The 20,817-nt window shown below is 47.2% G+C and overlaps 1 protein-coding gene across 4 annotated transcripts in view; it reads left to right on the forward strand.

Annotated features, from left to right (window-relative positions):
- Window positions 1-15,061, forward strand: part of DENND3 (DENN domain containing 3) — a 58,378-nt gene extending 43,317 nt beyond the window's left edge. For 2 of the 4 annotated variants that reach the window (XM_060115590.1, XM_060115593.1), the window contains exons 18-23: window positions 649-788; window positions 3,963-4,123; window positions 5,350-5,483; window positions 12,995-13,113; window positions 13,195-13,332; window positions 13,454-15,061. In XM_060115590.1, coding sequence (XP_059971573.1) covers window positions 649-788; window positions 3,963-4,123; window positions 5,350-5,483; window positions 12,995-13,113; window positions 13,195-13,332; window positions 13,454-13,657 — 896 coding nt within the window. In that variant the 3' untranslated portion in view covers window positions 13,658-15,061. The remainder of the gene's footprint in view (window positions 1-648; window positions 789-3,962; window positions 4,124-5,349; window positions 5,484-12,994; window positions 13,114-13,194; window positions 13,333-13,453) is intronic. The other 2 variants (XM_060115591.1, XM_060115592.1) reach the window with 2 other exon arrangements.
- Window positions 15,062-20,817: the final 5,756 nt, after the last annotated feature.

Here is a 20,817-nt window from a genome sequence, read left to right on the forward strand (position 1 = left end):
ATATTCACAAGACGAGAGAACCAACAAGGGGCTCAAGTTGGGGATATTTAAAGAACGGCTACAAGTCAAGGAGAATGAGACAGCCCGATTCAGAAATGGGCAAGAGACGTAAAGGCTTCACCATGGAGGACATCCAGACGGCCAGCTAAAGCAAGCAGCCTCATCGGCGTCAGGGAAACGCAAATAAACCACAACTGAAAAACCAAAGTCTTCACGCCGTTAGGATGGCCAAGACGGAAAGCGCTGACCAGGCCTCGTGCTGGCGGTGACGAGAGGCAGCGGGAGCCTGGCTGCCCTCGGGGACGTGTCCACAGGCTCCCTCCTTCCTCTGGCCCTGCGCCCACTTCCCTCTGCCTGCAGCACTGCCCCCGAGTGAATCCTCAGGCCTCCGCCAGATCCTGGCTCAGGGAAGCCATCCCCCGCACCCCGGGCTCCGTCTGTCTGCATGTTTCTCTAGCTGGAGCCAGCTTGTCCCCGAGACTCGAAGCTCCGAGGGGCACGGAAGCTTGGGCCGTGCTCACCTTTGGGTCCTGGGTACCCAGGGTGGCACCTGGGGCTGAGCAGGGGCCGGGCAGGACCTGAGTCGTGTATGAACCACATGCTGATGCAGCAGAGGGTTTCACCGTTTTGGGTTGATTTCCTCTTTAGGGCATCTTGACCCGGCAGAAAAAGTCGAGGATGCTCACCCCAAATTATGGTGTGCTCTGAACGAAGGCAAGGTGGTCGTATTTGATGCTTCCTCGTGGACAGTTCACCAGCACTGCTTTAAAGTGGGCACTTCTAAACTGGTGAGTAAACGAGTGCGCACAGTACTCAGCCAGCTTCCGGGTTAACTTGTGATTTTGGAAACTGAACACGTCCACCTGTATAGGCAGCGGGATACACGAATCCCACGACGTCGCTAAATCCTGCAAGTCTTTGATTTTTATCTCGAGTTTTTAAAATGTAAGCTTGTTCCATCCTTCACTTAAATGTTCTTCTTTAAGTGAGCAGATAATGGCTTTAACCACCCCCGCTCTGAAATCTGAAACAGGATTTCAGTCTTGGAAAGGGCAGTGTGGTAATCTCACATTTACATTGTCAGTCACCAAAAGCAGACACTAGAATCATTTTAACACATTTGGGTTTGAAAACTAAGAACCATTTAAGTCAAATCTGCATGATATTATAGTTATTGCGTGGTTGAGAAACCTCAATTCTTTGAGCTTTTAGACTGATAGCCTGGTCAACTTTATTTAATTAAAAGAAAGTTAAGGGACTTCCCTGGTGGCGCAGTGGTTAAGAATCCGCCTGCCAGTGCAGGGGACACGGGTTCGAGCCCTGGTCCGGGAAGATATTGCCACGGAGCAACTAAGCCCGTGCGCCACAACTACTGAGCCCGTGAGCCACAACTACTGAGCCTGCGCTCTAGAGCCCGTGCTCCTCAACAAGAGAAGCCACTGCAATGAGAAGCACGTGCACCACAACAAAGACCCAACACAGCCAAAAATAAATAAAATAAATTAAAAAAAAAAAGAAAGCTAAATTCATGCAAACACAGCCTCCCCCCACCCCCACAAACCCAAGGTCAAGTTTTAGGTCTGTAGCCCTCAGTGCCACTAGGATCAGCCCCCTGCTTTTTGGAGACTTCTCGAGGCCTTGCACGGCCCTTTGAAAATCATTTCTTATTTCTGTACTACGTGATGTCAGCCATGTGCCCCAGGGCCTCCACGCCTGGAACGGGTCGTGTTTCCAGATGAGGGGTGATCAGTGGTTTCTTTCCGGTGGGGCTGCCTTTTAACTCGGCACTCCAGGTATCTTTGGCGATACCACCCTACTGTCCAAAATGCTGTCACACCTACTCCTTGGTGGGCTTCATCCTGTTCAAGACCCTCTGAGGGCACAAAGGAAGCCACTGTCCCAAGGGGTTCTTGCTGGGAAAATCCTCAGGCCAACTCCTTTAACACAAGACTTCTTTTTTCACGTTTAATGTAAAAGGCACGGTGTAGCAAAGTTTACGTACCTAAGTGTTCCTCATTACTTCGTATCATCAACTTTGATGGCCACGTTCCACCATCTAAAGATAATGTGACAATCTATGCTTTCAAAACTGGGGTGAAACAGCAATATTGTGAATATATGTTGCCAAGGGGGTGCGGGATCATTCGAAAGAAGTTGCTAAACCATTTTCCCCCGCATTCAAATAATGAGCCTCAGATGATAAAGGAACGGAATCCAAGACACATTAAAGTAAAATATGTACAAAAGTCTAATAACGCTTTAGATGAAATGAAAAACAAGAAAGTAAGGACTTCACTCTTATTCTAAAATTTAATTTTTTTCCTGTTGATTCTTAGTTACAAGCAGCATTTCAAAGACTGTTTAAAAAGTAGAATAACTTAAAATCCTTGTGAAGATGAAATCACGCGGCTGCATGTTGTATCAATCTCTTCTGCTCCCCAGTTAGGCCAGGAAACATTGAATTAAAGCAGAAAGTCATCCAGTTCTGTGAAAATGTCTTCCCACTGGTTTCACAGGGTTATTTTGTACTGTTTCAACAGGACAGCAACTGGGGCAATTATCTCTAGAAAATACTGCCTCATCTGAAATTTGAAGTTCCAAGTGGTTTATCTAAAGATATCTTCGGGCCACTAAAGAAAGACATTTTACTAAAATGTTACAACAATTCTCAGGTAGATGCCTCAAAAGAAAGGGCTTTTTAAAATGATTAATGCTGAAAGTAGCAAGGTAGCATCTTTTTCTAACTTATGAGAAGGTTTGTTGGTAAAATTAAAGCTATCAATTTTTATGAGCTCTTTCTTCTGACAAAGAGAAGTACCAGTAAGCACCATCAGTCCTGATTATACAGGATTAGATCTAGCCTCAGCCCCTCCACAGTGATGTAACTGTTGCTCTTTGGAATCTGCTTGGATCTGACAATCTGAGACCCTTGTTCGGTTACCAGTCAAATGTTGCCCATATCGTGGAGAGAGTCGGACACCGCTCAGGAAACGTTTAGGGAACGCTTTTTTTTTTTTTTTTGCGGTATGCAGGCCTCCCACTGTTGTGGCCTCTCCCGTTGCGGAGCACAGACTCTGAACACGCAGGCTCAGCGGCCATGGCTCACGGGCCCAGCCGCTCCGCGGCATGTGGGATCTTCCCGGACCGGGGCATGAACCCACGTCCCCTGCATCGGCAGGCGGACTCCCAACCACTGCGCCACCAGGGAAGCCCTAGGGAACGCTTTTTTAGGGATGCAATCGGGTTGGTTGAGATGTACAGCAGACACATTTGCGTTTCACATGTTTATGTGGCTTTTCTAACTCTTCAGTGTTTTAGTCCTTAATTTCTAATTTCAGAAAGTCTAGAGATACTCACTGGCATTTTGTCTGTTGCTAATATACAGTCTGTCCTCATTATTTGCAGATTCCATATTTGCAAACTTCCCGACCCGCTAAAATTTATTTGTAGCTCCAGAGCAAATACGGCGCTTTCACAGTTCTCCACAGACACGCACGTCTACAGAGCAGGGAGAAATGGGAGCTGTGTGCATGTTCCCAGCTGAGGTCAAGCAAGGCGACTCTGCCTTCTCGGTTCAGCTCAAACTGTAGACAGGTGTCCTTTTCACGGCCTATTTAGTGCCATGTTCTTCGCATTTTTGTGCTCTTTATCGTGATTTTGCTGTTTAACATGGTGCCCTAGTATAGAGCTGAGGTGCCAGAGGCTGGAATGTGCTTTACAGAGAAAATGTGGACCCATGCAGTTCAAACCTGTGTCGTTCAAGGGTCAGAGGCATCCTTAAACAGGAACACACAGCAAGATGATGTGCTGATCGAGTGACAAGAGCGTGCCCAGAGGCCGGCAGGACCCTAAGCCTGTCGGTCCCTGAGCGGCGGCTCAGCGCTGGCTGGGAGCGTACAGGCCAGAACGACTGCCGGGAACACGGGGGGCTGACCGCCCTGCTGTCTCCTCGGCCCCCTCAGAACTGCATGGTGATGGCGGAGCAAAGCCAGGTGTGGGTCGGCTCGGAGGACTCGGTCATCTACATCATCAACGTCCACAGCATGTCCTGCAACAAGCAGCTCACGGACCACCGCTCCAGCGTCACGGGTCTGGTCGTGCAGGACAGAGCGCAGGCACCCAGGTCCGGCCAGGCTCCCCTGGGAGGAGGGGCCATCTGGCTCTTGCGTGGGTCAGGGGTCCCAGAGGGAAGGGTTCCCGTGGCCGTGGGCCATGGCCTGCAGGGCCCGGGCTGGGCAGGGGGAGCAAAGCGGGTCTGGAAGGTGAGTCGGGACATTCGTGGTCATCCTGGGTGCAGAGAAGCGGCCTCTGCTGGAGACCGAGTCCAGCATGCGTGTGGTGCTTGTAGCAGCTGGCACCCAGCCTTCCTTGCCTGTTCTTTGGCTCTGGTGTTTGCCTGCCATCCTGGGCCTGTAGACGCATCACCCTAACCCCATGTCTTCTCATGGAATCCCGTTTGCCCGTGTCCAAATGCCCCCTTCTTATGAGGACACTGGTCAATGCTGGATGGGGGCCACACTATTAGCGGCATTTAACCACTTCTGGAAAGGCCCTACTGCCAAATGAGGTGGCATTTTGAGGTGTCGGGGGGCTAGGATGTCACCATATATTTTTGGGGGGACACAGTTCAACCTGTAAGATGTACTTACCTCATCCTTCACCGGCTTCACCACGTTAAGAGTGCCAGCCCCGCGTCTGTCCTGCTCTCTGCCGTGTCCCGTGCTTGGGTGCCCAGGGGAGACGTGAGAACCAGGCGGGGTCCCCGTTTCCCTCTGTGAGGAAGCGGGGCTCAGTGGGTGTGTGAGGTATGCTGAGGTCACCCACCCTGAACGGGCAGCCCCAGCCCTGGGCGCAGGTGGCCACAGCTCCTAAGCTTTTCTGCCGCTTCCCTCTGTGCCACCCCCATCCCCTTGTGCCCCGAGTTTCAGGGGTGCCGCCTGTCCTCAGTCGGGTGGGCCTAGGTCCTCACCTGAAGATGACACGCCATCAGGTGGGGGAAGGGCCGTGCGCGGCACTAGCTGAGCCCGCCTCCCCGCGGCTGCCAGTCACTGACGCCGTGTTGATCCGTGGACTTGAGCTTGGAGGGGGCGTGTGCCATTCCGGGCCCCTGGCGGGAGGGGTGGATTTTAGCTAACAGTCCTTTACGGTTCTGCTCACAATTCCTGGCGGAGCCAGTAGCCATGTTGGAGGTGCCGGGGTGGGCGGGGGGCGCTCAGAAACCCGCCACCCTGACGGCACTGGCGTCTCTCACTGGCCGTGTTGTGTATGCTTTACCTGGTGGGAACTTGAAAAGGCACACGGTGTTCTCAGGGCCACAGTTAAGCGCCTGCACGTGTGTTCACCCCACAGCACTGTGTACTCGTGCAGCGCGGACGGGACAGTCCTGGCCTGGAACGCGAGCTCCCTGCGGGTGACCAGCAGGTTCCAGCTGCCGGGCGATGGGCTCTCGGCCATCAGACTGCACGGCGGCCGCCTCTGGTGTTGTAAGTGCTTGGTCCCTGCCCGTGGCTCCTGGCTAACGGCAGGGGAGCCAAGGCCCCTTTCCTCTGCCACACGCGTTTCCAACTCTGACTGTGAAACCCTGGTTCCTTCTGGACGCACGCGGCTCCCCACGCCCCTCCTGAGTTGGCTGCATCCCCGGCCGCCCTACGCCCTGCGCGGCCTCCCCTCCTGCTCCTCGTCTCTGCTCTCGCCGTGCCCCGGGGGGCCGTTGCCACTCCTCCCGGCAGCCTGTTTGCGTGCGGGTGACGTCTCCCCAGCCGTGCTGTGTGCTCCCCTCTGCCCCTCCCAGCACAGACCTCGGCCGGGGACGCCTGTGGGTCGGAGGGGGCCACTTCGGGGTGTGACGGGGAGGTACAGACGTTGTGCCTGGTGGCGTGGGTTCTGCATTTTCTGAGCATCGCCGCACAGAGGTTGCCTGCACTTTGAAGTCTTCCCTGGTGTATGCCAGGTAACGTGGGTGATGGTCGTGAACACTTTTTTTAAATTGAAGCTTTTTTTTTTTTTTTTGCGGTACGCGGGCCTCTCACTGTTGTGGCCTCTCCAGTTGCGGAGCACAGGCTCCGGACGCGCAGGCTCAGCGGCCATGGCTCACGGGCCCAGCCGCTCCGCGGCACGTGGGATCCTCCCGGACCGGGGCACGAACCCGCGTCCCCTGCATCGGCAGGCAGACCCTCAACCACCGTGCCACCAGGGAAGCCCTTGAAGCATGTTTTACGTATGATGAGATGCACAAAATGTATGTACAGTTTGTTGTGTTTTTAATTTTTATTGGAGTATAGTTGATTTACAGTGTTGTGTTAATTTCAGGTTACAGCAAAGTGAATCAGTTATATATATACATCCACTTTTTTTTTAGATTCTTTTCCCATATAGGCCATTACAGAGTATCGAGTAGAGTTCCCTGTGCTATACAGTAGGTTCTTATTAGTTCTATTTTATATATAGTAGTGTGTATATGTCAATCCCATCTCCCAATTTATCCCCACCCCCATCCCCTGGTAACCATAAGTTTATTTTCTATATCTGTGACTCTACTTCTGTTTTGTAAATAAGTTCATTTGTACCTTTTTTTTTTAGATTCCACATGTAAGTGATATCACATGGTATTTGTCTTTCTCTTTCTGACTTACTCAGTATGACAATCTCTAGGTCCATTCATATTGCTGCAAATGGCATTATTTTGTTCTTTTTTATGGCTGAGTAATACCCCACTGTATGTATGTACCACATCTTCTTTATCCATTCCTCTGTTGATGGACATTTAGGTTGCTTCCGTGTCCTGGCTATTGTAAATAGTGCTGCAATGAACACTGGGTGCATGTATCTTGTTTCAAATTACGGTTTTCTCTGGGTATATGCCCAGGAGTGGTACTGCTGGGTCATATGGCAGTTCTACTTTTAGTTTTTTAAGGAACCTCCATACTGTTCTCCATAGTGGCTGTATCAACTTACATTCCCACCAACTGTATAGGAGGGTTCCCTTTTCTCCACACCCTCTCCAGCATTTATTGTTTGTAGATTTTTTAAAATTAATTAATATACTTATTTATTTTTGGCTGCATTGGGTCTGCATTGACACACGTGGGCTTTTCTCTAGTTGCGGTGAGCGGGGGCTACTCTGTTGCGGTGCGCGGGCTGCTTCTCATTGCGGTGGCTTCTTGTTGGGGAGCACAGGCTCTAGGTGCGCAGGCTTCAGTAGTTGCGGCATGAGGGCTCAGTAGTTGTGGCTCACAGGCTCAGTAGTTGTAGTGCATGGGCTTAGTTGCTCCGTGGCATGTGGGATCTTCCCAGGCCAGGGCTCGAACCCGTGTCCCCTGCATCGGCAGGCGGACTCTCAACCACTGCGCCACCAGGGAAGCCCTGTAGATTTTTTGATGATAGCCATTCTTAGTGGTGTGAGGTGATACTTCATTGTAGTTTGATTTGCATTTCTCTGATAGTGAGTGATGCTGAGTGTCTTTCATGTGTTTTTTGGCCATCTGTATGTCTACTTAGGAGGAATGTCTATTTAGATCTTCTGCCCATTTTTTGATTGGGTTATTTGTTTGATATTGAGCTGCATGAGTTGTTTGTACATTTTGGAAATTAATCCCTTGTCGGTTGCTTCGTTTGCAAATATTTTCTCCCATTCTGAGGGTTGTCTTTTTTGTTTATGGTTTCCTTTGCTGTGCTAAAGCTTTTAAGTTTCATTAGATCCCATTTGTTTATTTTTGTTTTTATTTTCATTACTCTAGGAGGTGGGTCAAAAAAGATCTTGCTGCAGTTTATGTCAAAGAGTGTTCTGCCTATGTTTCCCTCTGAAAGTTTTATAAAAAGTGTCTGGCCTTACATTTAGGTCCTTAATCCATTTTGAGTTCAGTTTTGTGTATGGTGTTAGAAAATGTTCTAAGTTCATTGATTTACACGTAGCTGTCCAGTTTTCCCAGCACCACTTATTGAAGCGACTGGCTTTCCTCCATTGTATATTCTTGCCTCCCCTGTCATAGATTAGGTGACCATAGGTGCGTGGGTTTATCTCTGGCATCTCTATCCTGTTCCATTGATCTACATTTCTGTTTTTGTGCCAGTACCATACTGTTCAATTTGTTGTGTCTTGACGAAAGTATACACCACATAACCACCCGACAATCAAGACAGAACATTTCCATCACCACTGCTGGTCCCTCTGTGCCCCTTTCCAGGTGGCCCCCACTCGAGGGAAACAACTTCTGAATTCTGTTATGGATTTGTTTTGCTTGTTCCTGAACTTTCTATAAATGGGCTCTACAGCATGTGTTCTTTTCATCTGGCTCAGTTCAGGCAACATGATGTTTTTAGGATTCATCCACAGTGTTTGAGTAGCAATAGCTCATTCTTTTTATTGCATGAATGCTACAGCTTGGTTATCGGCTCTCCTGTCATTCTTTTCCAAAGCTGCCACACCGTTTTATATCCCCACCAGTGGTATATGAGGCTTCCAGTTCCTCCCCATCCTCAGCAGAACTTGTTATTATCTTTTTTTTTTTTTTTTTTTTTTTGCGGTGCGCGGGCCTCTCACTGTTGTGGCCCCTCCCGTTGCGGAGCACAGGCTCTGGACACGCAGGCTCAGCGGCCATGGCTCACAGGCCCAGCTGCTCCGTGGCATGTGGGATCTTCCCGGACCGGGGCACGAACCCGTGTTCCCTGCATCGGCAGGCGGACTCTCAACCACTGTGCCACCAGGGAAGCCCCTATCTTTCTTTTTTATCGTAATCATCCTGGTGGGCGTGAAGTGGCATCTCATTGCGGGTCTGGTTGCATTTCTCCGATGGCTCTTGATGTAGAGCATCTTTTCATGGACTACTTGCCATCTGTGTGTCTTCTTCAGAGAAATGTCTATTCATATCCTGTGCCAATCAGTCTACTCACTTTCAAGGCGATTAATCATATGGTTGAGTGTACCCTACTTATTTTTTTTTCCATTTTTCACATCTGTACTTTTTTCTTTTGTTCCTCCTTTCCTGCCTTATTTTAGACTGCTTTTAAATTCAAGTTAATCTTCTTTATTGTCTTTTTAGCTCTATGTTTGGTTTTCTTGGTGGGGGGGGGTGCCATGCCACGCAGCATGTGGGATCTTAGTTCCCCAGCCCCAGGGATCGAACCCACGCCCCCTGCAGTGGAAGTGTGGAGTTTTAACCACTGGACTGCCCGGGAAGTCCCTAGCTCTGTGTTTTTTGTTCCACTTCTTAGTGGTTGCTTTAAGGATTTCAATGTGCAACCTTATCTTTTCACAATCTACTTTAAATAACTGTTACACACCACTTCATGTATAATGGACACAGAGCACAGCAGTAAAATTAATTCTATTCACCTCTTTCTCTCCCTTTCCTATTGTTGTTAAATGCAGTATTTTATTTCTATGATTGTGATAAACCTATTTTAAAAAATTTTGCCTAAGTGTTCAATGGTCTTTCAAAGAAATTAAGAAAAAAATTATTTTTGCCCATATATTTACCATTTCTGGTTGGGCTTCACTCCTTTTTAAAATCCAGGTTTCCATCTTGCATCATTGCCCCTTAGCCTTAAGAATTTCCTGTAGTATTTCTTATGATATGAGTCTGTTGTAAACAGATTCTAGGCTGGTAGTTTTTATTTTTTTCCCGGCACACTGGAGATATCATTCCAGTGTCTTGCAGCTTAGCTTGTTCCTGATGGGAGGTCGGCCATCATTCCCCCTGTTCTGCTGAATATAATGTGGTTTCTGCGGCTGCTTTTAAGATTCTGTCTCTGGTTTGCATGAGTTGGACTAGTGTGCTTGGGTGTGAAGGGCTTTGTGTTTATCTTGCTTGCATTTACCCTCTTGAATTTGGGGAAAACATAACCATTACCTCTTCCATTATTTCTCTTGCCCATTCTCTCTCCGTGTCTTCTGGGATTCTAATTATATATTAGTAATATATATATTATAATTATATATAATTATATATTAGTTAGACCATCTGATAATGTCCCACAGGTCTCAGGCACTGCTATAATTTTTTCCTTCTTTTTCTTGTGTGCTTTAGTCTGGCTAAGACCTGAACCTTTCTTCTTCTGTGTCCTGTCTGCTGTTAAACCTATCCAGCAAGTTTTCATTTTAGTTCTAGAACTTCCATTTATTTTATAAAGAACTTTGATTTTCTCTCCTAAATCCTATATTCTTCACTTATCCTCTCCATATCTTTCTCTAAGTTTTAAAACATATTTGTAATTGTTGGTCTAAAGTCCTTGTCTGCTGGATACTGGATCATCTGTGGGTCTGCTTCTGTCTACTGTGTTTCCTGTTGGTTTTTAGTCGCATCTTCAAGCTTCACATGTGTAGTAATTTTCACTGCATCCTGGATATTGTTAATGACATGCTGAGGAGACTCTGGACTATATCCTTAAGTCTTGTTCTAGAAGGTCATTAAATTACTGACAGATCATCTTGATCCTGTGGAGAGGCTTGGTCTTAGGATTTTCTAGGGTGAGTATATTTCAGTTTTGACCTTAGTCCTGGTATGTGGTCTTTGTTCTTACAGCATGGCCCTTTTAGGGTTTCGAGGAATGCCCAAGGTATATACCAAGGCTTTCCTACAGGGATGAGCTAGAACTTTGAACTCTTATCTCTGTAGCCCTGGGGAGCTCTTTTCAAGTCTTGAATGCTCCAGTTCTGCTGTTTATACAGAGTTTGGGAGTCAGCCAAGGATTTGAGGAGAATTTATACATGCATTTTGGGGATCCCTCATTTGGGAGATATCCCCCCTCTATTTCCAGCCACAATGGCAGCAGCAGCCCCAAACTATATCCTCAACCAAGATGGCCTGCTACGTACAGCTAGAATTTTTATCCCCCAGTGCCCCACAAAGAGCCGGGAAGTCCCGTCAGAGGAAACCTAGGTAACTGTGCAGCTCACTGAGTGTCTTTCTTTTCTTTCAAAGACCATATCCCTCAGCTTTGGTTGATCTCCAGTGACTGTCAGATGTGTGTCTGTCCATCCATGGATGCATTTTGGACCAAAAGTTGCCTGTTAAATATAGTGAGAGACGTAACAGATTAGGATGAGGATGCATAGCCTTGTTTTCAGGATGGAATCCCTCTTATTTTTCAACTTAACGTATACAGTAAGTAGTTTTCCTAGTTAACAACAATGAGAAAAGGACAAGAGGAAAGCAGGGCTTCTCTGGGTAAAAGACAGTGTTTGCTGTGAAGTGTTGTTCCAAGTCTTTATCTAAACAAGGGTAACAGCTAAAGCCTTGGTCACTCATCAGCTGTGGTCTGTGGGCACTGAGGTGTGGCCTGAGAGTGTGTGTGGTGGGGGACAGGCGACACCTCTGACTCCTCAGGCGAGGTGATCCTGAGGGTCCCCGGCTTCCCTTTCTACTTCCGTCCCAGTATTTCAGACCCTGCATGCCTTCCCTGCATCTGGATGGAAGCTGCCTTTACTGCAGCACTGCCCCTCCCCCAGGCCTGACGTTTCTGGGAGGGTGCGGACCCCGTCCCTGCTCCCTGTGGCCGGAGGTCTGCTCTGTGATGTTGCTGGCACACCTGTGGTTCAGGCTGCAGCCTCCGTGTGCATTCAGGTTCAAATCCAGGTGTTGTCACCGATGACTGGTCACTTTGGGCTGGTCCCCTGCACTCTTGGAGTCTCTGTTTCTTCATCTGAAAAGTGAGATGGAAATACCATCCCTCCCACAGGAGAGCACGCTGACGGCTGGGAGATGTGAGAGGCAGAAAGTGGGCCTTGGAGCGTCCATGAGTGTGAGGGTTGGTGACAGTTACCCCAGAGGACCGCTTCCCCGGATCTCGTGGACAAAGCTCTCCCCAGGTCCTCCTCCCTTCCACCGCCCACGGCAGGGGCACCTTCCCTTTGGGTACCTGGCCCACCTCGAGGACAGTGATCGGTCTCACCCACATCTGTCGCCCCCATCCCTCGTAACGTGTGCAGCAGGGCCCCTCCGTACTCGCACAAGCAGGGTCGCTGTGAACTCCGCCCTGTGCAGTGTTGGCGGGCGGCGAGCATGCTGGTCGGCACGCCCCCGGGGGCATTAGCGCCTCTTGGCAGGACTTCCTGCCACCCAGGTCTTGCTAACAGGCAGCGGCATCCTAGGGGCCTGTTAATTAGTCCAAGTGGATAATGGCATCTCGGGATAAAAGGAGGTATGCTGGGGTTTGCTTATTAGGTCTCAGGAAAGAGAGGTATGGGCGGCCTCTCGCCACCTGCGACTGAGAACCCAGCTGAGCTTCCGAGTCCTGAGGGCAGCCAAGGACAGAGGGGTCATTTCTCTGTGGACCTGGAGTCCACCCACCGTGACAGGAAGCCGGAGCCCACCTTGGGGACTCGTACCCCCTCCCTCTGGAGCCAGATGGCACTGCCTGAGGGCAGGGCTGTGTCCTCCTGTCCTGGTGGCCTCAGCACAGGGCGGGAGGTGGAGGACGCAGGCAATAAAAGCCAAGAGAGGACAGCCCTGCAGCTCTTCACCTTTCTTTGAACCTGACTCCGTCTCCCCTGTAGCCTTGATCTGACCTCCTCCCTGCGGTACTAATTTTGATGGCCTGTAGCTCTCATGATGTGGAAACTCTTGGTTTGCTGGAGTGAGTAATAGAAAGAGACAGAGAAGAGCTTAAACAGAGAGACGTGTCCCATGGCGGGACACCATCACCTAGAGTTCTAATCCTCACCGCCGGGGGTAGCAGATGCCGTGGCCTCAAGTGATAGGAAATGCCAAACAACCGTGGCAGGAAGGGTTCCGAAAGCCTCAGGAGAGGGCGCTGGACTCCAACCGCTTCCTCCTCGGTAAAAATGGGGCTAATGGTCTGAGTGTCCCTGCAAGAAAAGGCGAAGGTGCTACGGGGCAGCTACAGTTACAGATGCTGACACCATGGTCAGACGTGGTACAGGAGCTGTGGCCCCGCCGGTCACACTGCAGGTCACACTGCAGCTCTCACGGCACTTTCATCCCTGTGCTCCGAGTTCGCTCTCCCTGCCCCTCATGCTGGCCCTTCCACCCTGCAGGTACCAGTAACAGTATCGTGGTCGTGACCACGGCTGGATCTCTTCATCAAGAACTGAAGATTGGTGAGAACTTTAAAGAGATAAGCACCTCCTTCCTGGGTTTCCAGCTCATGCCCGAGGTAAGCCCGTGCGTCAGGTTGGGCCGGCGCCCCCGTGCCACTGGGCTGCCACTGCCCACGTCGTGATCCGTTCCACTTTAGCAGGAGCAGCTCTGGGCGGCCTGTGCCGGGTACGACGACATCTACGTTTGGAGCCTGCAGGACCTCGCCCAGCCCCCGCAGAGGATCCACCTGCAGGACTGCTCCAAGATCAACTGCATGATCAGGGTGAAGAAGCAGGTAAGGCGGCCCCGGGGCTGCTGATCAAGGCCTGGCCGGGAAGGACGTGGGTCTGGGGGTGCCCGAGAGAGCGCCGCACACCTCTGAGTGGGCTGCTTGTGTGGTGCCTGTTTCTCCTCAGCAGATCTGGGTGGGCGGCACAGGGCTGTCGCAGGGGAGATCCAAAGGGAAAATCTACGTGATCGATGCCGAGAGGAAGACGGTAGAGAAGGAGCTGGTGGCCCACGCGGACACGGTGAAGACCCTGTGCTCCGCGGAGGACAGATACGTGCTGAGCGGGTCCGGCCGCGACGAGGGGAAGATTGCCATCTGGAAGGTCGAGTAACTGAGGGCGCGTGTGCCCTGTGAGCGAGGGATGCGCCTTCTGCCGGCTCCTGGCACCTCCCCAGAGAAGGCGGGTCTGAGCCTGGGGCGGGGGGCACTGCGCGGGCTCCTCTGCGGGGGCCTGTTTGGCTCTCTGGCCTCAGTTATGAGACCGATAGTGTCGCACTTTCTCTCCTGGACTTAGCTGATTAAACTGGACCGTTTCAGGCTGGGGTGCCTGTCAGGCAGCCTCTGCTGAGAAGTCACCCTGTGCTGTCTAGACGGCTCCAGAATCCACGACCTGGGCCAGGACCAGGCCATCTGGGAGTGGTTTAGCCGGAGCACCCGTGACCTGCAGACCTCGGGTCTTGCTTTTCCTCCACTTCACTCACTCACCAAATAGCAAGCACCAGATTTACAGGAGCCCGACAGCCAGACACTGACCTCTTGTTCCCAGCAAAGCTCATCAGAAGCAGTGTATTTTAAATGACCACGTTGTGGTTGAACAGGTTTGTGCCTGCCCTTGCTGTCCCCCGACAGAGCAGGTGACCAGCGCCTGCCCAGGGAGGGGGACAACACTGGGTTGAGGCTGTCTGGACAGGGCTGGGCGAGCTGACGCAAGCGCTGGGTTTTTTCCTTTTAACTAATGCAACGTTTTTTATAATGAAACAACCTAGAGACTTGTTTTCGACCAAAGGTTGGCGTTCCATCTAAAATAGCACAAACTCTTACCAGATACTCGTGTCTGTTTCCACTGCATCTGCATCCTAGGTGCACAGCGTGTACGTATATGTAGATGGTGCCTTATTATTTAACTGAGGATAATACTAGCTCTGCTCTTATCTTACTAGCTATAAATATTTGCAGAAGGGACCTTTTGTACATTTTTACCATTACCGTTGAGCTATCGTCCCCTAATTGTCAGCGAGGGAGGTGTTGGCACGGCTGCACTGCGTGAAGGCCCGAGGCCCGTCCCCTGTGGGCCCGTGATGCGCTCTGCCACAGGGGGCTGGCTGCGGACCCTCCCTCTGGGCTCTGGGGACTTGGATAGACATCACGCCGGACCTCGCTCACCCTGAGAGGTCTGTGAGGGTCTCTGTCAGGCCCCTAGCACACAGCCAGGCTTCAGAGGCGTCTGCAGAACCCAAGCATTCTGGAGGGTCTGCTCACTGACTGACATTTTGCAATGTTCTGAGACGTGCGGAGAACAGCCAGGTGGCCTAATCCGCCCTCCACCCACCAAGTCTGTCCTTCTGGGGAGGGTGTGTTCCCCTGACTGACTTCTAGATGGAGGACTAGGCCAGCAGCAAACGGCAGAAGGTGGAATCCTGCTTCTGTAAACGCGTGAGAAATTAGAGGAAAAGCCTGTCAGAAACCCACATAAATTATTGAATTCCAACCCACAGGTAACCAGGTATTTTCACCGCGTTGGTAATAAATTCTCTTTTTTACTAAAACACTGCTGTGCAGTTTCCTTACTTTATCCAACATTAACTGGTGGCGGCACTTTAGAATAATCCAGGCCTGCTCAGCATCACCAATCATTAGAGAAATGCAAATCCAAACAACAGTAAGGTAGCACCTCACACCCGTCAGAATGGCCAACATTCAGAAGTTGACAGATAACAAATGCTGGAGACGGTGTGGAGAAAAGGGAGCCCCCCCCCACCCCTACACTGTTGGTGGGAATGTCAATTGATACAGCCACTATGGAGAACAGTATGGAGGTTCCTTACAAAACTAAAAATAGAAGCACCGTATGACCCAGCAATCCCACTCCTGGGCATATATTCCGACAAAACTAATTCAAAAAGATACAGGCACCCCAATGTTCATAGCAGCACTACTCACAACAGCCAAGACATGGAAACAACCTAAATGTCCATCAACAGATAAATGAATAAAGAAGATGTGGTATATATATATATATATATATATATACATACATACATACACATACACACACAATGGACTATCACTCAGCCATAAAACAATGAAATGCCACATGGATGCAACTAGAGATTATTATACTAAGTGAAGTAAGTCAGAAAGAGAAAGACAAATACCATATGATATCACTTATATGTGGAATCTAAAATATGGCACAAATGAATCTATCTACGAAACAGAAACAGACTCACGGACACAGAGAACAGACCCGTGGCTGCCGAGGGGCAGAGGGTTGAGGGAGGGATGGACTGGGAGTTTGGGATGAGCAGATACAAACTATTACATACAGAATGGATGGACAACAAGGTCCTACGGTGGAGCACAGGGAACTGTATTCAGTATCTTATGATAAACCATATGGAAAAGAATATTTTTAAAAAGTGTGTATGTATGTATAACTGAATCACTTTGCTGCTATACAGCAGTAACTAACACAACACTGTAAATCAACTATACTTCAATAAGAAAAATATTAACCCCGGAAAAAATTAATACAGGATCATTTTGGATTTGTTCTTATTCATTCTAAGCACCTGTCAAGTTACTTTAATGCAGACTTTTCATTTCCTTTATTCTTGGTGATAATTTCCAAGATCTTATTTGACAGTGATTGCAACTGAAATGAGTACAGAAAAATCAGAGGCTTTTAGGAAATGATCCTTTATATAAAAGAGGAAAAAGAGGTGAACAAGTTAAAAGGGGAATAAATTGGCTGGTGCAAGTGTGTAGTTCTGTATTTATGTAAAAAGAATCTTGCCAGTGGAGTTTGTGGAAATGAAAAGGGCGCTTTTATGCCTTCGGTGTTTCCTCTGTGCTTTGGAGAGATTCCATGATGAATGATTTGTCGTGGGAAGGCCCAAAATGAGCCAGAATTCATTAAACAGACAATGATGCCTTCCCTACCTCAGCTTTAGAAACCGGAATTAAATTGGTACCCAAAAAAGTGTTTATCTTGAACTAGAAGTTCGTTTAATATAATTTCAGCTCTCCAGCCGTATTTCAGACAATAGACAAGAAAGCTTGGTTTGGGGGCTGGCACGGCACCACGATGACAATCAAAAGCTCAACCCACTCCCTGGTCACAGGAAATTTTTTTTTTTTTTTTTTTTTTTTTTTTTGCGGTACGTGGGCCTCTCACTGCCGCGGCCGCTCCCATTACAGAGCACAGGCTCCGGATGCGCAGGCTCAGCGGCCGTGGCTCATGGGCCCAGCCGCTCCACGGCATGTGGGATCTTCCCGGACCGGGGCACGAACCTGCATCCTCTGCATCAGCAGGCGGACTCTCAACCACTACGCCACCAGGGAAGCCCACAGGAAATAATTTTGATTTGTTCTCGGAAGATGCGAATGCACTGGTTGCTCTCAAATGACAACCTTGGTATTGGATGTGATTGTAACATCTGAATTACAAGTGCAGGACTTTGGTCCCTTTCTAGGGGATTCCTTAGGAAGACGAAGAGGTGTTTTATCCACATGACTAGGGAGGGCACAGTTGGAAAACCAGGCAAAGTTGCCCTGCTGTGGCCGCTGCCTGCAAATGTTTGTATCATATTTCTTGCAGGGACTTCCCTGGTGGCGCAGTGGTTAAGAATCCGCCTGCCAATGCAGGGGACACGGGTTCAAGCCCTGGTCCGGGAAGGTCCCACATGCCACGGAACAACTAAGCCCGTGCGCCACAACTACCGAGCCTACGCTCTAGAGCCCTCGAGCCACAACTACTGAGCCTGCGCTCTAGAGCCCTCGAACCACAACTACTGAGCCCGTGTGCCACAACGACTGAAGCCCGCGTGCCTAGAGCCCGTGCTCCACAAGAGAAGCCACTGCAATGAGAAGCCCGCGCACCATAACAAAGAGCAGTGTCCGCTCACCACAACTGGAGAAAAGCCCGCGTGCAGCAACGAAGACCCAATGCAGCCAAAAATAAATAAATTTATAAAATAAAAAAAAAAGAAAGATATGCCCATGTCTTAGCCTCTGGAACCTGTAATTGTGACCTTATTTGGCAAAAGGATCTTTGCAGATATAACTAAGTTTAAGATCTCATGATGAGATGGTCCTGAACCCAAAGACAAGCATCCTTAGAATAAGAGCAGAGACCAACACAGGGGAGAGGCCAACTACATGTCATCTGTAGAAGCTGCACTTTAAATATAAAAATGCAAATGGAATAAGAGCGAAAGGATGAAAAACGTATACCCTGCAAATGATGAGCATAAGGCTGGTAGAGCTGTTAATATCAGGCAAGACAGACTTCAACTGAAGGTATATTTACAAGAAACAAACAGGGATGTGCATGAGGATGAGAAGGTCAGTACATCAAGATGACATAATGATCCTATGTGTATACGCATTTAATAATAGAGATTCAAGATATGTGATGCAGACATGGTACAACTGGAGGAGAAAACAGACATCCACTCTCATTGGAGATTTTAACACACTGCTCTCAGGAACTGATAGAACAAGCAAAGAAAAAATTAGCAAGGCTATAGAAGATTCGACACTATCAACCAATGTGACCTGACATTACAGAACACTATGCTCAACAATAGCAGAATATCTGTTCTTTTCAAGTGCACGTGGGGTGTTCATCAAGCTAGAACGTATGCTGGACCACAACTTGGAAAAGATTTAAATCACAGAAAATGTTCTCAGACCATGCCAAAATTAAATTAGAACTCAGGGACTTCCCTGGTGGTCCAGTGGGTAAGACTCTGCGCTCCCAAAGCAGGGGGCCCGGGTTCGATCCCTGGTCGGGGAACTAGATCCCGCATGCATGCTGCAACTAAGAGTTCACATGCTCATCTAAGAAGTCTGCATGCCACATCTAAGGAGTGTGCATGCTGCAAGTAAAGATCCTGTATGCTGCAACTAAGACCAGGCGCAGCCTAAATAAATAAATAAATTATATTTTTAAAAAACCTCTAATTAATTGTTAAAAAATCAACAGCAATAATTACACAAAAATCTCCATATTAAAATTATCTTGGAAGTTAAACAACATACTTGCAAATAACCCATGGGTCTAAAAAAAAAATCACAAGGGAAATTATAAAATATTTTCAGCTCAATGACAGTGAAAACACAATATCTCAAAATTTATGGGATGCAGCTAAAGCAGTGCTCAGAAGAAAAATTATAGCTTGAAATGCCTCTACTAGAAGGTTTAAAGTCAACAATCTGAATTTCCATTATAAGAATACAGAAAAATAAAAACATTTAATCCAAAACAAGGAAAGGAGGAAATAATAAAGATAAGACCAAATATCAATGAAATGGAAAACAGAATCAATAAAGCCAAAAATTGGTGCTTAAAAATAATAGGTACACTCTAGCAAAACTGATCAAGAAGAAAAAAAAAAAAAAAGCAAACACAAGTTACCAATATCACAAATGAGACAGAGGATGAAATCTTATAGCCAGCAAAAGGATATCGTGAAAAACTTTATGGCAATATACTTGACAGCTTAGATGAAATGTATAAATTTCTTAAAAAACAACTTTATGAAATCAATGCAAGAAGTAGTTGAAAATCTGAATATTCCTATATCTATGAAGAAGTTGACTTTCGTCAAAGATCTCACAAAGAAAATTCTAGGCCCAGTTGATTTCATTAGTGAATTCTAACAAAAGGATGGAATACTAAAATTCCATAGAAACTTTCAGAAGAATAGAGGGGAGGACACTTTCCAACTCACTTCAGGAGACCAGCATGACCCTGTTCTAAAATCTGACAGTGATCTTACAAGAAAATAAAAGTACAGATCAGTTCTCCTCATGAACATAGACACAAAATTCCTGAACAAAATATTAGCAAATTGAATCCAGTAATATTTTTAAAGGATAATATAGCATGACCAAGTGGTGTTTGTCCCAGGAATACAAGGTTAATTTAACATTTGAAAACCAAGCTATATAATTCAACATATTAGCAAAATAAAGGACAACAAAAAAATAAAAATAAAAAAAAAAGCACAAAAGCCACAATGATCATCTCAATAGATGCAGGAAAAAAATTGACAAAACACTCATGATAAAATACCTTGGCAAACTAAGAATAGAAGAGAACTTCCTCAAACTGATAAAGGGCATCTACAAGAAACCTACAGCAAAAAACATCCTTAATAGTGAAAGTCTAATTGCTTTCCCTCTAAGATTGGAAACAAGGCAAGGATGTTCACTTTCATCCCTCCTATTCAGCATGGTCCTGGAGGTTCCAGTCATCACAGTCAGGCAAGAAAAATAAAAGAAGGGGAAAAGTACACTTATTCACAGGCAATGATGATTGTTTACATAAATCCTGAAAAGAATCTATTTTTTTAAATTAGGAAAGTAAGCAAATTTAGCAAGGTCACAGCTCAAGATCAATATAAAACAAATTCTAACAGCAAACAATTGGAAAATGTAAAAATACTACTTACAATAGAATTAAGGACACATCAAATAGGAATAAATTTAAGATGTGTCAGACCTGTGCACTGAAAATTCAAAAACATTGCTGAGAGAAATTTTAAAAGACCTAAATAAATGAAAAGATACACCATGTTAATGGACTGGAAGGTTAAATATTGTAAAGATGTTCGTTCTCTCCAAGTCGACCCGACAGATTCCATTTAATCCCAATCCAAATCCCAACACAACTTTAAAATAGATATAGTTGTCAATATATATTTATTAAAGTTGTGTTGGGACTTGGATTGGGATTAAATGGAATCTACTGGGTCAACTTGGAGAGGACGAACACCTTGTACAATATCGATATAGATATATGGATATATTTGGAAATGCAAAGTAGAATAGTCACGATAACCCTTCAAAAGAAGATCAAAGCCAGAGGACTCACACTATGTGATTTAAAGCTTTACTAAAAGATACAGTAATTAAGACTCAGGATAAACAATCAATGGAACAAAATGTAGGGCCTAGACACATAAGTGTACAGTCAGGTGACATGCAACAAAAATTTCAAGACAATTCACTAAGGCAAGTCTTTTTAAAAAAACAGTGCTGCAATTAGTGGAAAAGAGAAAAAAACTCAACCCTCATCTCACTGTACAACCCTTATCTCACTACACAAAATTTAATTCAAGGTGGTTCACCTAAATGTAAAGCTATAAAGCTCTAGAAGCAAGAATAGGAGAATATCTCTGAAACCTTGGTATAGACAAAGATTTCTTAGAAATGATATAAAAAGTGCTAAATACAAAAGAAAAAGTTAATATATTGGATTCA

This window comes from Mesoplodon densirostris, chromosome 13, assembly GCF_025265405.1.
Source record: "Mesoplodon densirostris isolate mMesDen1 chromosome 13, mMesDen1 primary haplotype, whole genome shotgun sequence".
Classification (NCBI taxonomy): Eukaryota; Metazoa; Chordata; class Mammalia; order Artiodactyla; family Ziphiidae; genus Mesoplodon; species Mesoplodon densirostris.